Here is a 15,825-nt window from a genome sequence, read left to right on the forward strand (position 1 = left end):
CTGTGCCTGATGCCAGAAACAAGCAAGCAGCCATCCAGGACGGGAATGTAAATTTGAAGGAGTATAGACAACCTGAAAAACCCTCCTGATGAGGGCTTCCCCGCTGCTGAAAATCCACCCTGCTCCTTTACTTCTGCCCTGCTTAGATCTGTTGGCATATGAGGGGGGATCCAAGGAGCATGGGCACTGCTCCAGCAGCCCCAGCAGTGCTTCCTACCAGGAGATGCCCAAATTCTGTCAGAGACACAATTTAGTGAAGGTGAGGAGCTGGAGGGATAATACAGATAGTTCGGGGGAGCTTTCCAGGCACTTCTCCTATCTGAAACTTCGGCCTGGCTGTGGGGAAGCAAGGAGAAACTCCCGTTAGTAAGCGCACAGATGGCAGAATAAACTGACATCCGCCACCACTCCGCGCACCCATCAGCTAAAAATAAATAACTAAATAACTAAATAACACAGTTTTGGGGGCACGGGCCGAGGGGGAACCACAGCACAGGGGAACGGGGAGCGGGGAGGAGCGGGGAGGCGGCGGAGCGGAAGGGGCGGCGGTGGAGGCCGGGGCTGAGGCGGCAGCGGCGCCATGAGGACGCGGCGCGGAACCGTCCTGAGGCCCCCGCCGCGCCCCGCCGGCCGCCATGGGGGCGAGGAGGAGGAGGATGAAGAGCAGGAGGAGGTGGTGGTGCCCCCCCGAGGGGACGTGGGCCCCGAGGGGCTGGGGGACGAGGTGGAGGACTTCCACGAGGCGCAGTTCCAGGCGGTGATGGCGGCCTTGGAGAGCGGGGAGGAGGCTGGGGAGAGCGAGGAGGAGGAGGAGGAGGTACTGGGGCTGCAGCTGCCGGAGGAGGACGAGGAGGAGGAAGAGGAGGAGGAGGAGGATGAAGTGCTGGGGCTGCAGCTGGAGGAGGATGATGAAGAGGAGGTGGGTGAGGAGGAGAAGGAGGGAGCTGAGTTCTATCTGGATCGCAGCGCAGAGGAGGATGAGGGGGATGAAGATGAGGACCTGTCCATGGAAAGCGACTTGGAAGAGCGCAGCAAGGATACCGAGCTCCCCCACGAGCTGTCCTGGGGCCGCCGCAAGCAGCTCTACTACGACACGGACTACGGGAGCGACGGCCAGGCCAAGGGCAAGCGTAGCCAGCAAGAGGTCGATGCTGAGGAGGAGGAAGAGGAGCAGGAGGCTCAAGTCATCCAGAGGCGGTTGGTGCAGGACCTGGGGGAGGATGATTATGGGCTTGATGTGATCCAGGGCTATGTGGCGGGGCAGCAGAAAACCCAGGACAGCAAGGGGCAGAAGATTGCCAAGGATTTGCAGGCCCTTTCCAAGAAGGAGCAGCTGAAGCTACTGAAGCAGGAGTCCCCTGAGCTCCTGCACCTGATTGAGGACTTTGAAGTCAAGCTGATGGAGCTCAAGGATGAGCTGCAGCCACTGCTGGAAATGGTCAGAAGCGGCGCTATCCCTCAGGGGAAAGGCAGCCGCTACCTGCAGATGAAGTATCAGATCTACCTGAATTACTGTGCCAATATCAGTTTCTATTTGGTTTTAAAGTCAAAGAGAATGCCAGCTCACAGTCACCCCGTCATTGAGCGGTTGGTTGCTTACAGGAATATCATCAACGACCTGGCTGTGATAGACCAGAGGTTACTCTCGCAGGTTCGCCTTCTTCTGAGGAACTATTACGATAAGAAGGAGGAAAAACTGCGAGAGCGGAAGAAATTTCCAGCTCTTCTGTATCTGGCTGCCAGGAAAAACAAACCAAAACGTGCTCCTGGGCTTGCTAACGGCCGGCTTGCTGCTGAGGAACAGGCAGACGAGTCTGACCTGGATGAGGAGGCTGCCCTAAAATACTATAAGCTGATGGAGGATAAGCTGAAACTCAAGAGGAAGAGAACCGAAGACCAGGACGTGCTCAAAGAAGAAGCACTGCAGGAGGTGGATCCAAAGAAAAAGAGAGGTGTGACCTATCAGATGATCAAGAACAAAGGCCTCACCCCCAAGAGGAAGAAGATTGATCGCAACCCCAGGGTCAAGCATCGGGAGAAGTTTCGGCAGGCCAAGATTCGCCGGAAGGGCCAGGTCCGTGAGGTTCGGACGGAGATGCACCGATATGGCGGGGAGCTGTCTGGCATCCGTGCCGGGGTTAAGAAAAGCAGAAAGCTTCAGTGAAACTTATTTTTCTCTGTTTCAGAGAGTTGCAAATAACAGTTTTGAATGCAATAAATTTTTTGTTAAAGAATGTGTGGTTTTCATCCTTAAGTGGGATTTTTTTCTTTGATTTTTTTTTTTTTTTGCTTGTTTTTGTCTTTCTGTGCTGTAAATACAGGCATTGAGAGGCTGCAAGGGGGGTGTTGGGTGAGGGGAAGGGAATGGGCCGGGTGGGATGAGGGCAGAGGGAGCATCCTGACAAGGGTGGGCTGAGAATGGGATTTGTGCAGCTGTCACCACCACCTCCTCCTTACTGCATTGTCCTCTTACATCCTTTTTTTTCTGCATAGGGCTACAGATATGTGGTTATGGTATTTCCTCTAGTTTGTGCTCTGATTAACTCATCCTTGTGTTCATACATGTAAGAATCAACTGTTCTCACCCTCCTAAATCTTTTTAATTCAGTAGCAAAGCAGGAAGCTGTTACCTAAATCCCATGTGGCCTGAGATGCTATTTTACCTGCTCCTGAATTCAGTGAGAGGCAAAGCAAGGACACTTCTTGATTGCATAGTTACTTACCTATGATGAATTCATTAACTTCATCCAAGATAAATTTCCGAACTGTTACACACTTGAATGTCTAACCTGGCAGTGCTGCAGGACAAGTTGGTAAGACATAATATTTGTACTTTGAAGGTAAATTTTCAACATGTTTTGCTTACTTCCCTCTGGTGGGAAAAAACATCTAACCTGGCACTGAAATAAATTCTTGCTGGGAACTGATTGTGAGTGGGCACTTCCAGCTCATGTTGTGAAGGAGTCGTCACTGATTTTCTCATGAATGTTACAAGTGTAACACTCTTGAGGTAAGACATCCATATGTGGCTGGGATCTGCCTTGGTGAGCCCGCATCTTATTTGGGTACCTGTACCACCTGAAAGGCACTCTGTCTGTTGTCCCTTAAGAGGGACAGTTGTCTAGTTAGTAACTACCATTTCGTGTTATGGAAGCACCAGTGTAGCTAGCGTTTATTGCGATAGTCTCAGAGAAGCCAAAATATGAATGTGTAGTGGTGAACTTGCGACAGGCTAGGCACTGTACTTAAAACATGCAGACACTGCTCGTTTTCTGCACATGAAAAGTGTTTCCGTAGCATTTGATGCAAGCCTTTCCATCCTAAGCCTTTTCCTGCCCAGGAACATTCTTGATTGCTGACTGGAGACAGTTTTGGTAACTTTTAAAGATGATTCTTAAAGGGAGAGGTGAAAAAAAGAACAAACATAGGCTGGACAGATGGGAATGGAACTAGGGAGGCTTTTTGTAGTCTTTGTATGTCCCAATTTCAGAGAGAACTCAGTTCAGTATTTGAATGCACAGGGCTAAATATTGAAATGACAAGTCCTGCTGACTTTAATGGTCCTGTATTCGTTTGCCCCCTGCTGTTCGTAGGCCAAACCGCAGTTAAACACTGCTTTAAAAAAAATACAGAAAAATAAACCCCTGCTCCATAGAAACTAGCTCGCTGTGAATTGATCCCCTCCATGCATTGACCGGGAGGTCTTTGCCTGCCTGCAGAGCCAAGGCATTTTGCACGGCAAGGGGTAATAGAAACGACTGTAAGCGCCTGAGGAGCGTTGATGGCAGCAGAGAAAAAGAATTTGGTGTTTCTGGTCAGTGCTGGTCTTGTCCGTGCTGGTAGGAGGTCTCTGTGTGGGGAGAGGAAAGGTTGGAGGTGATTGCAAGGGTAAGGATTCATTTCTCACATCCCAAAGTCCCAGCAGCGACTGCTAGAAGGTGAAAATTGTTGTCTGAGGCCCTGCGGCTGGCTTCTCTGGGGAAGCTGGGTCTAAGAGGCACATGTCAAACCCTTGTTCTGCAAGAGCATCACCGAGGCAAATGTGAGGCTTGCTTGAAGAGGTCACTGAAAATGCCTTTTCATTTGAGTGATGCCCTGTCTGACCAGGTGGCCAAGTGTAACCTGTTGGCCTTGGGGATGAAGACACTCTTCCCGGGTGCTTGCTCTCTCATACTGTGAGCTGCAATCAACAGCATTCACTGCCTGCTGCTCCCAGAGAAAAATGCATGGCTTTGAGTGGGTAGTCGTGTGAAACGTGACAAGTCTGCTCCAAAATGAGAAACCAGCCTAAGCCTTACCGAGGAGGGAACTGGTGCTTTTCCCAAAATGAAACCATTTCTATTAATTCTGCACTGGGGTCGTGATGGAGGCCACCAGTGATGATGCTGAGCTACGCTTTTTAGTTGGTGAAAGCTTATGTGCAGCTTAGGTGATTTTTCAGCAGAGGAGCAGTGTTTCCTGGCAGGCATCACACGGGATGTGAAAAACGTCCTGCAGAGGTGCTAACTGATCTCATTACTACAGCATCTGCTCGTGCACGTTTTGCACTTTGTGCGAAAATGAGGGGCTGATGCGCTTCCACAGGCAGGCAAGCAAGCTGCAAGTATCCGTGGTGGTTTTGTGTTCCCTCAAAAAGCTTTAGGCAGCTGGCAAGCAAAATTCTGGCAGCTTCCATCTGAGCAATAAATAAGGGATGTATGTTATGGTGCAACTACAGGCTCGCTTTCCAGAAACATCAAGATTAGGGCTAAAGGCAAGAGCAAGCGCAGCGTGTCAGCGTGCCCACCGCAGGCAGCCAGCAGATGGCCCAGCTCGTCTCCCAGGTCTGCGGCACCAACTGGTTTTAATGAAGATGAAACATGGCATTTTGTTCAGTTGGTTGGTTCAGAGACTGGACGAAGCCATCAATAGTTTTTTCCAGTATGGTTTTATGTGTGAGTAATCATGGGAAAGCTGTGATTATTAATGCCATGGGAGGGGGCACACCATAGCATTGCTCTAAGAAATGCTTCGTAGATGTTGAGTGCTGAAAGGCAATCCCTGACAGTAAATAGATTTTGAAGACCCCTGCTAAAATAGATGCATGTGAAAGATGGGAAGGATCACGGATGATGGTTAGGAAACTAAGTGGAGCAAGTTCATGGCTAACACTGCTTTGTTTTTCCTTCTTCCAGTAGTTGCATCCAGAGTAAGCCTGGCTTGCCTTTAGAAGTTGGAACTGAAAAAATCCGAGGGCAGAGAGTTGGACAGTGCTTTCTGTGTCACAACGTGAATTTCTGTTTGTGCAGGGTAAGGAAAATGTATTTGATAACTCATAAGGAAGTACATTTGCTACTGATTTAATTTTGTCAAGGCTTTCATAGTTGTCTCCCATTGTTTGCTATCAGCAACAGTTTGGACGTGATTTTGCTCTCACTAGCACTGGCAAATACAAATCTCAAACCCAAACGTTTGGATTTGTGAAAGGGATTAAAGCATCTGTTAAATTAGCTGCAACATATTGCATGACTTGGGGCAGCGCGACAGAAAAGTCTCCAGCAATCAGTTGCCTTTGCAGCTTTGGTTTTGCAACTGTTATGTGAGATTGAAAAAAAAAAAAAAAAAAGCATCCTGTTTCAGTCTGACCGAAGTATACTGAATATACAGGATATTCTTTAAAAACTGGCAGATTTGCATTCTCCCTCTGCTGATAACACTATGGTCCACATTTAAAGCCCTGCCTGAATGAAAATTCTTTATCACCACTTTTCTAAAGGCTGTTTTTGAGGTGAGGTTCCAATGGGGCACCACCAATGTGTTTGTTTTAATGGTAAAGACTGTATTTGGAGTTTGTGTTGTCGCCTCTTGTCAAAGGATCCGAAAATGCTGTTGTCAGTGAGATCTTGCACTCCGGAAAGTGAGGGGGAGGCAAGAGGTGGGGGAATGGCTTGACTTTACAGATAAATTAACACACGTGGTATCCTGACTTCCTGGAGGTTGTTTCCCCAGATTAAAATCTGGGTTTCCCCAGATTAAAATCCACGTTTCCCCATGAAGCTTGTGGCCCAGCGAAGCGCAGCAGCTGAGACAGCCCCGCATCTCCCGGGGCTGCTTTCTCCATTCTTTGCCGCTCACTCGCCAGCTACATGGGGAGTGCAGGTGGAAGGGGCAGCGGCTGGTTTTGAAGCACAGCTGGCCCTAGCAGGGCAGCGGTGTTTTAGCGGGGAGGCTGGGGCTGCCTGCTTCCTGCCACAGCCACAGCCTGGCTTCTGTGAACGTCTCCTGTGGTGGGGATGTGGGGATTTAGCATCACGGAGTCATTAACACTGGAAAAGCCCTCCGAGATCATCTGGTCCAGCAGTCCCCTCACCACCAGCATCACCCACTAACCCACGTCCCCAAGCACCACGTCCAACCTCTCCTTGCACACCCCCAGGGACGGTGACTCCACCACCTCCCTGGGCACCCCCTCCCAGTGCCTGACTGCTCTTTGTGAGAGGAAACGTCTCCTCATTTCCACCCTGCACAACTTGAGGCCACCCGCCCCGTCCCTCCTGAGGGGAAAGGGGGCGCCACAGCAGCGGGGCCCGGCCGTGGGCGGAGGCCGGAGGCCGGCCCAGGCCCAGCTTCGCCACCGGGGCGGAGCCGCGGCCCGGGGCGGCGATGGCGGAGGCGGAGCGGGCGCCGCTCGTGGCCGAAAGTTGCCGGGACGGGGACGGGGAGGGGGACGGGGGCGGCGGGGAGCTGCCCCCCGCCATGGAGCGGCGGGACGAGCCCTGCCGTGGAGCGGCAGAAGAAGACGAAGCGCCCCCCGCCTCGCCTCCCCCAGCCTCGCCGCCTTTCTTCCTCCTCTACCCCGGCCATGGAGGCGCCGCCGCGCCGCCCAGCGTGTGGAGACCCCCGGCGCCCCGCGGCGGGGCCGCGCTGCCCGTGCTGCTGCTGAGCTACCCGGGGCCGGAGGGAGCCGCCGGCGCCCGTGAGTCTCCCTCCTGCCCTCCCGTGGGGGTGTGGGGAGCGGGGGGACCCTCCCTGAGCGCCCCCCGAGCTGGGGGGGGTTGCGGGGAGCGGGGCTGGGGAGGCGCCGTCGTGGCAGCGCAGCACGCGTGTGTGCCTTTGGGGAGGGGAGGTGTGCTGCACCCCAAATGCAGCCCATGGAGAAGCCTTAATGGGGGTTTCTCTCCTTTTTGGGCTGTGCCCCTGAGAGCTGGGCAGCCGTGGGGAGCCTCTGGTCGCAGGTAACCAGCGATAGGACTAGAGGGAATGGCCTCAAGGTGTGCCAGGGGGGGTTCAGGTTGGAAATGTGGAGATATTTCTGCTCAGAAAGAGCAGTCAGGTATCAGAAGGGGTTGCCCAGGGAGGTGGTGGCGTCACCATCCCTTGGGGTGTGTAAGGAAAGGTTAGACATAGTGCCTGGGGACATGGGTTAGTGGGTGACATTGGCGGTAGGGGGACAGTCGGATGGTTGGATCTTGGAGGGCTTTTCCAGTATTAACAGTTCTCTGAAGCCTCACAGCCCAGCCCTGCCGTACAGCGTGGTTAGGAGGTGGAAAACACCCGCTTGGGCTTCCTCCTTGTGCTGGGGCAGAGGGTATTTGTTCAGGGTGCCAGACGAGGCCAAGGGGTTTTGCTACTTGTGGGGCGTGCTGGGTGGGAAGCTGTTTTCAGCTTCACGGTGATCTTTACGATGTTCTTGCAGTGCATTTCAATAAATGCATGGAAATAGTGCGAAATGGGTGTGTTTTAGAAACAAAAAGTATATGCATAGGGGTGCATGTAGCAGAGGCTTTCCCTTATCCATCCATCTTGAAAATTGCCAGTAGCTTTGTCATCTTCTGCGCTTGTGCCTGGGCGCGGGTGACAGCTTTTTTACCTTTGTTTTATCTCCTTCTGGCTGCATCTCAGGTGTGTATTCACTCACACAATAGCTGATGATTTGGGGGGAAGGTATCTTTGTTGGTTTTTACTCCTTTTGAAAGTAATGTACATTATTTAAGCTATTAGTCAGCAAAGCTGTAACCAGTGAGCTTAATTAATTTCTGTAAGGTAAAGAGCAGGTGAAGTGACCCACCTTTGTTCTTAGTTATATGAAGGGCTCTCTCTGGTCGCAGATTTCTTTCTGTGGACTAAGTATCCCTCCCTCCTGACTCGCCATTTTCAACTGGTAACTTCCTCTCAAAACCATGATATTTTAAAAAAGTGTCTACTAATCAGGAAATCTTCACACTCTGTAGCTGTGTGATGTGTGTGCAAGGGAGTGAGCTATTCGTGACAGAGAAAAGAATTCTCTGAAGGGTTTAAAAATATTTATGTAGTCTTTGCTATCATGCTCGTACTGCTCAAACTGCTTAATTGTTCTAGTACCTTTCTAGGAGGGGTTCTGCGTAGATGTGGTGAGGCTGAGGCATGTTTGTTCAAGAGCACAAGGAGTTAGTGTACACGTTCATCAGCTGAGCATTGCTTTATCCCTTGCGTTGGTGTTACTCTGCAGCGGATATTCATACAGACTACGTGGAAAAAGCCTTATAAAATATATCTGGAGTCTCCCTTGCTCTTTCTTATCTCAGAGGTAATATCTGCCTGCGCAGTATCATGTTGAAGCCTGCTCAGCGACTGACACAGCGATAGGTGGGTACGAAGGGAACAGGAATCGTAACCCATTTGCACAGTGTCATGGACTCTGATCCGTTTCTCCTGGGGGGTGTCCTGCCTGCAAATCAACTTTTTCATCATGTCTGTTGTTCTGTGGGGTGGCGGTGGTGTTTTTTTGGTTCTCGTGTCTCTGAAAAAGCAGCTCTTGTTTGCTCATCGCTGAGCAGCAGGAGCAGGGGATCCTACTGCAGAGCTTTGCTTGTTTGCTTGCTGCTTCGGGACTGATGTTAAAGCAGCGCGTAGAGCTCAGCTCTGCAACAGAAAGCATTTTGTGTGTTTGAGTGCTGAACTGAGTCTCAGCTACCTGTGGAGTACGTGGCCTTGCAGCTGTCATCACTTGCTGCATCTGCTCTAGATGGCTGTTCCTCTGCAGCCCTGAGGTGTGGTGTCATTAGTGGTGGCCGGGCTATCAAGGTTGTCCTGCCTGTGTTACTGGGGAAACCCGTTGGCCTGTTTCACGGGCTCTTCTCAAATGTTGGGAGTTCATGTTGTAACAGCATGTGACTGCTTAACATCGACCGTTCTTGGTCTGCTTTTCTTTGTTCTGCAGCAGTACCTGAAGTGATTGTTCATGTCTGTGTACCTTGATTCTTCAACGCTTTAGTTATTTTTGCAGTTGAGATAAAGCAAGGAGTGTGAAGAAGTTTTTTTTCTGCGTGATGTGCCCGTGTTACAAAAATGTGATGTACTCTGTGAATGCTTAATCCCTCCCTACACAGCTGTAAAGTGAAAGGAGCATTTCAAGTGAAAGATGGATCCTGCTAGCTCATGAGTTCCTCCCTTCAGTGCCCTGCAGCCTGTCATTTCCACAAATAGTAACGAAAGTAATTACTCCTTATTGACATTAGCCTCTTACAGTGAAGGTAGTGATCAACGCACTGAAAAGTCAATATTGCAGGATGTTTTGGAGGTTTATTTGAAGTAGTCTTTTTATTTACAGTCATGACACAGTCATGTAACTGTTCTCCTGAGGGAGGCATCTCTGCAGGGTAGAAGGGGCCTGTTTGATTTCATATTTGAAAATCTAGAAGAGCATATTTGCTGTTGGTGAAGTAACTGCAGCCTTTGTAGCTCCGTTAGGGTTCTCCTGGGGAGTGGTGGCCTCATGGGATTCTGTGTACTGCTGTTGCTTCCATTGGTAGAGACCAATTAAAGTGTTACTCGTGCCCAGGCAGCAGCATCATCATCGTGCTACCAGGGCAGTGGAACAAGCTGTGTGGTGCCGGTGAGGTGAAGCCCCACAACTAACATCGGTGGTGACAACGAATGAAGTTGTAAGAGTAGTTATTACTCTTGCTGTTATAACTATTTATTTTCTGTATCAACTTTGTCTTGTGCTTTTTTTCCCCCCTGTTTTTCCAGGACTGATCTTTCTCCTTCTTATCCAAATTTTCTTTACAAGGTGAGAGACATGAGATGATGCTAAATGTCAGGTCAAGATGAGAGCTGCTAAGGGAAGGAGACTGCAAAAGCTTTTAATGCCAGCAGCACCTGCTTTTTTTGATACAGATGGTTCCAGACAGAGAACAAGAGGGAGACTTAAACATGCTGAGCTGTAGTGAGTCCTCAGAAGACTTAAATGCTATAAAAGCAACTTGATCGTGCTGTCTTTGAGGAGGGAAAAAAACAACTAAGTTCTTTGCTCCCACTCAAAGCCTGACAGATACAATACTTCAAGTAGACTTTTCCTTCCTGTTACTTAATTGTACCCTCAGCTATGTCAAGTATTTAAATCCTTAAATATCTCTACTTCCCAGCAGGTAGAAAACAAAGTTTATCACATGTTCAGGGAGCTGTGAAATTCTGTTGCTGGTTTCCAGCTCATTAAATTGTCTTCTGCCTGTTTATGTTTTCTTTGGCATGCAGCGTTCGAAGTGCCACATGTGAGGTGTGTGTGTGTTTGTCTGTGCTGGCAGAAGTGTCAGAAGCAGGCTGAAGGAGAGGTGGCACAAGAGGAGGAGTCCTGTTCATAGGTGTGCTAGGAAGAGTTTTTTGCATATCAGGAAAGAGCATGGGCAGCAAATAGGAAGACCAGATTTTTTCCACTTAAAAAGCGTGGGAGCTGCCTTGCTGGACCAGATTGGCAGGCTGTGTGCAGCAGCCACAAAGGTTACATGCTTTGGGAGAAACTTGCACGAACTTGCTCATGATTCACGCTCATCTTACACTGCGATATGAAAGCTTGTGTTTCATCATAATTTGTGTCCTTGTGTGAAGTTACCTCTGATATCATACTCTTTTTCGAGTTGCTCTGAGCAGTTATTTTAGAGCTCAGCGGTGCATCCGAGCTGTTACCAACAGTTTCTTTCAGCAGTGGTTCCCATTTGCATAGCACTAGTGGCTTTTTTATGGTTCTGTGGTCTACTGCAATCTTAAATAACCAGAAATAGTGCAGTCATCCGAAGCAGTAATCTCATTGCCAACTTTGCCTTTTTGTTGTACAGCTGCTGTGCAATCTCTGCGCAGCAATCAGGGAAAGGTTTCTCGTAAGGATGCCAAGTCAGCTTGGTTGCAGGCTGGATTTCCTGGCATTGGCAGTAAAACTCCACCCAAAGGTGCCCCCTGGAGTCCAAGAGGTGCTTTGGGGATTTGTTTGGTTTTTATTGCTTAGATCACTTTCATTTCAGAAGCTGAATAAATTAGGCATATTTCTCAGTACAACTGAGATATGAAATGCTTCTGGCTGGTGGAATGGTTTGCTTTCAGATGGTTAAGTCCTAAAACACAAACATTTTTGTAAACTGCTGCATTTTGTCTCCTGTCCAAGCCTCTGTTCTGCTTTGCCAAAGCGTGGTTAATATTAGAATTTTGTAAGACCAGTCAAAGCTGCCTGACTTGTCTGAGATTCAGAAAGTGATTCTGTGCTACTAACCTCCTCTTTGTTTATACCTACCCTTGGTCCTCTTCTGTCTTTTGATCAGTCTTTGAACCTTCCTGAAGCTTGAGCACTCGGTATTGAGTTGCAGGGCATTTTTATCAAATGCCTTATGAAGCCTACAAATATTTGCCACTGATGCTTTATAAGATTCTCTGTTGATTTGTAGCTTTGAAGCACAGGATGGGGTGGGGGCGTAGGTTTAGTATCCAGATTTCTAGATGGGGTAAAAGGCTGTCAGGTCAGTAAATCACAGGATCGTTCTTGTGAGATTTTGCTTGTTGCTGGTAGTGGTGGGGTTTGTGGGTGGGATGGGGGACGTTGTTTGCTGGCTTCATGAGGATATTCTTTATTTTCCAACAGTGCTGTAACTGACATACAGACAATTTTTTTAAAAGCATTCTTGATACTTGTCTTAGCCTACCCTGAAAGTGGTGTTTGAAAGGGAATTTCTCTGTTTTCATTCCCTGGGAGTAAATTCAGTCGTGCTAAAACCTGGAGATTGCCATCTTCTCAGGGCAGGTGAGGAGTTCTTGGCTATCCAAATACCCATCAGAACTTGGTAAGAAAAACAAAAATCAACTTGAAACAGAAATTCTGTACCTGTCCTTTTTAAAAAACAAACAACAAAACAAAAACAACTGATCAGTTTTTAGGTATCTGCATAGATGATGATGATTTTGTGCCATAAGGAGTAGAAGTTTTATAGAGGTGAAGTAGCTCTGTTTCTTTTAAGCTGGCAATTGTTCAAAATGTGCTGCGTGGTATGCTCTGTCCAAAGCTCTGTTTTATGTAAGACATACTAATCCACTGAAAATTTTCAGAGATGGGCAATACTTGTAATTACTTCCGTTTTCTTTAATAAAATATCCCTATGCAGTCTCTGCAGCAGGAACATTGCATAAGGGAGCCTGAAAATGCAACTGAGCTGAAAGGGACAGCCTGGCTTCTTTAATTTCTTCATGCTAAGAAGCAGCAAATGGCATAAAAGAACAAATAGAGCAGTTGGTTAATTTTTAAACCAACTTCAGCTGTGGTCCCCCTGTATGGGTCATTAGTCAACGCTGACTCAGTGGAAGACCTTTGTTGTGAAATGGGAGCTGCAGGGTTCACCTGATGCTGTTTGTAGTGTTTTGGTTTTTGTTTTTTTTTTTTTTTCCCCAAAGAAAAAAAGTTTGACTGTCAATCAGATCTGTTGCTTACTAGCTTATGGTACTTGGTTGATTTTCAAGGGTTTAATTTATTTGCTGTTTGTTCAGGTCCTTTCAAAAGGTAGCAAGAGTGAAGTGAACAGCTGCTCTCCTGTACCTGTTTGTATATGGCAACTTTCACTGGTTTCAAAAGTACTAAAATGAGACTGCTGAAACCGGAGACTGTTGTTGAAAGGATTTATGAATACAATCCCAGTTAAAATGCTGTCAGCATGGATTATAAAACCCTTTCTTTCCTAGGGAGAAGGAACAATAGGAACTGTTGTCATTTGTGAAATAATTCTCCTTTGCATCGCAGCAATAACGTGCTGCATGGCTCTTTGTTCTAGTCTAATGGGGAGAAAGAGTTGCTGAGTCAAAATGCTCTGCACCAAGCAGGAAGTTTTCACAGAAAGCAACTGCTTCCTCTTGCCTGTTAGAAATAGCAACCATGATTCCTGTTTTTTTGCCAGTTTTATGAGTTTTTGGCAGAATGGGTGCTTTTTTTTCAAAAGGCTGTGTGTGTTGGCATTCTGAGTTCTGCATCAAGTGATCAATTATTGTGATCAGTTATTGTATTTCGTATTGCTAAGAAATAGGCACACGTTCTTTTGAGTGCTTCTTAAGGAAAAAACATATGGCCAGTAACTAAGGTCTCCTGAGTTAATCGTTCATGTGTTTCTATTAATTTTGTTTTTTGGTGAACAGTCAGCATTCACTGGATTTCTGTGGTGGGGGAGCACGAGCACGAGGCATCCATTTCAGATGCTACCCAGCTGCTCTCCACAACATCCCCGAGCCACGTGGGAATAAGATAAACTAATTTATTACTGCCTCATATCACAGTTCAAGTGGGTGACGATGCTGTGTCAGGCGCCCTGGTTAATCAGTGACCTTAGGAACAAGAAGGGTGCCTGCTGGCTCCTTGTGCCCTCGAGGTGGGGGCACCAAGGAGCCTGAGCCTGCAGGACGGCGCAGTGCTGTCACCTGGTCCTTGAGAAACTGGAAGCCCCTTCCTCTACCTGCTGAGAGGTAATGTTTCTTCGTGAGCATCACCTGAGCAAGATGCCCATTTTCAGAGGAGGTTTTTAAGTGTAGGATTCAGCCGAGTGCCTCTCTTTGTGCTGTTCTTCCTCATTGTTCTTCCGTGTGCTTGTGCCCTTCTAGAAGAGCTTAATCCCCCAGTGCTGGAATGCTTAGCTCTGGATATTTCCCCCCTCCCCTCCCATTGTTTCCCTGAGATGATAAATCCACCCTAAAATACTTCTGTATATCACGAATCTTAGCTCCCTGTGAGAACATTGCCTGACAAAAAAAATAAAATAAAATGTTAAACCGTGACTTGTGCACCTCCTGTGACAACAAAGGTGCTGATTTTTCATTCACCCGGTGCCGTTGGGGCGCGTGAAAGGAATACAGACGCCTCTTTGTGTGCCTCGCGCCGCGGGTCCGCGCCTCCCCGGAGCTCCCCGATGGACCAGCCGAGCCCGGCGAGGAGGTGCTGCGGCTGATGAGCGCCTAATTGCCCTCCCTGCATCAGCAGCCTCCACGAAGCATCCTGGGAATTGCTCGCCCTGCGCTCGGAGCAGCTGATCACATGAGCCTGGATTTTCAGTTCAGTTCATTAGTCAGCCATTTTGGTCAACACCCTGCTTACTGCGCACAGCCAATCCTGCCGGCACTCGCTGCCCTGGGAAGAAAGGAACCTGCGGCTTGATTTCAGCAAACCTGGATACCCTGCTCTCTGCTCTTCCTTTGTTTTCGTTTGGGTGGTCGTCCGAGGAAGCCTTTCTTTTTCTTCCTCCTGCTTGTTTTCTTCTGTTGGTAATTTTTTTTCACGTTTGATGCGGACGTCAGGTTTTCTGTGGCTGCTTAGGATCAATAGCCTTCAGCATATCTGAAGACAACGGCAGTGGTGGAAAGGAGGGAGGAAGAGACAAGCGTGAAGGAGCAGCGTTTTTACCTTGCTTTATATATGAAAAGGCCAAAGCAGTCTGTGCGATCCTGAGCACATCTGTCCTATACTAGCAAGGTATTTCTCCTTTTCTTCTTCAGAAAGCTTTTCTTTTTAGTTCTTTTTTTTTTTTTCCCCCTGTTGTTGTTGTACCAGCTGAGTCATCATGTCTGCTCTGACGCCTCAAAGCGACATGCCAACCCCCACCACAGACAAGATCACTCAGGCTGCCATGGAGACCATCTATCTTTGCAAATTCCGAGTGTCGATGGATGGAGAATGGCTCTGCTTGCGCGAGCTGGACGACATCTCACTGACACCCGACCCAGAGCCTACCCACGAAGGTACGGTCCAGTTCTCTGCCTCGGGATCCCCGCAGCCGCCGCATTGTTACGGCCGCTGCACAAGTTGGGAGGGGGTGTCTCTGGGATGAGATGCTCTTGGCCTGCCTGGAGAACCTGGACACCATCTAACATACCAAAAAGCCACCTCGGTGCTTCAGATTGCTGTTGGAATTTGGTGTGTCCTTTGTAAGCCACCCTTTCACAGAGACAGACTTGTGGTTTATTTTAATTTTTTAAGGCGTATCAGGAAAAGATCAGGTTTCTGTGTCTCAGGAAGCAATGCACCATGTCATATATTCAATAACATCTGTAATCATGACTTCAATCTTAGAGCTGTGTTTGTCAGATGTCAGCTTCTACAGCAGGAGCACACTCAAAATACTGCCTTCTGTCTGTACATGGCCAGTGGGTAGTTTTGGAAAGCCCCAAGTGATTACGCAGCTATGCTGATTGTCAAGTGATAACAGCATCACAAGCCTTGCAGCTCATTTCTGCTGGCCGTGCTGTTGTTTATTATGGCTCAGAAGCCTGAAATGTGCAGGTGTAACACGTCTTGCTCTTTGTTGAGAAAGGATTTGTCATCTGGGTTGATGGTGGAAGCAGTTTAATACCAGGTCAGGTGAAACAAGGACTGAAAGCTTTATGAAAACTGAGGGGAGGGGAAAAAAAAAAAAAACAGACCAAGAGGACAGCGACGCATTGCCCTATCAGTAAAGAAGTGGGGAAGGAGAAGATGTGAATTTCTGCAGGAATTTTACTGTAAGGCAGCTGGTGCTTCCATGGTCACTTAGCACCAATGCTGCTGGGTTCAGAGGGCCCCTTGCTGGATGCTGA

General features: G+C 48.4%; 2 protein-coding genes across 8 annotated transcripts in view; both read left to right on the forward strand.

Annotated features, from left to right (window-relative positions):
• The first annotated feature begins 563 nt into the window (after window positions 1–563).
• Window positions 564–2,234, forward strand: UTP3 (UTP3 small subunit processome component). The gene has a single exon (XM_084516885.1). The coding sequence runs from the start codon at window positions 581–583 to the stop codon at window positions 2,162–2,164; it is 1,584 nt and encodes a 527-aa protein (XP_084373011.1). The 5' UTR covers window positions 564–580; the 3' UTR covers window positions 2,165–2,234.
• A 437-nt stretch (window positions 2,235–2,671) lies between these two features.
• The window catches only part of RUFY3 (RUN and FYVE domain containing 3), a 59,598-nt gene continuing 46,444 nt past the window's right edge, over window positions 2,672–15,825 (forward strand). For 2 of the 7 annotated variants that reach the window (XM_084519301.1, XM_084519304.1), the window contains exon 1: window positions 14,164–14,991. In XM_084519301.1, the coding sequence (XP_084375427.1) occupies window positions 14,814–14,991 (178 nt within the window). In that variant the 5' untranslated portion in view covers window positions 14,164–14,813. Of the gene's footprint in view, window positions 2,814–5,174; window positions 5,290–6,681; window positions 6,956–8,417; window positions 8,605–14,158; window positions 14,992–15,825 lie in introns of those variants that run through there. The other 5 variants (XM_084519302.1, XM_084519300.1, XM_084519303.1 and 2 more) reach the window with 5 other exon arrangements.

This window comes from Aythya ferina (assembly GCF_964211825.1).
Source record: "Aythya ferina genome assembly, chromosome: 4".
NCBI classification, from domain to species: Eukaryota; Metazoa; Chordata; class Aves; order Anseriformes; family Anatidae; genus Aythya; species Aythya ferina.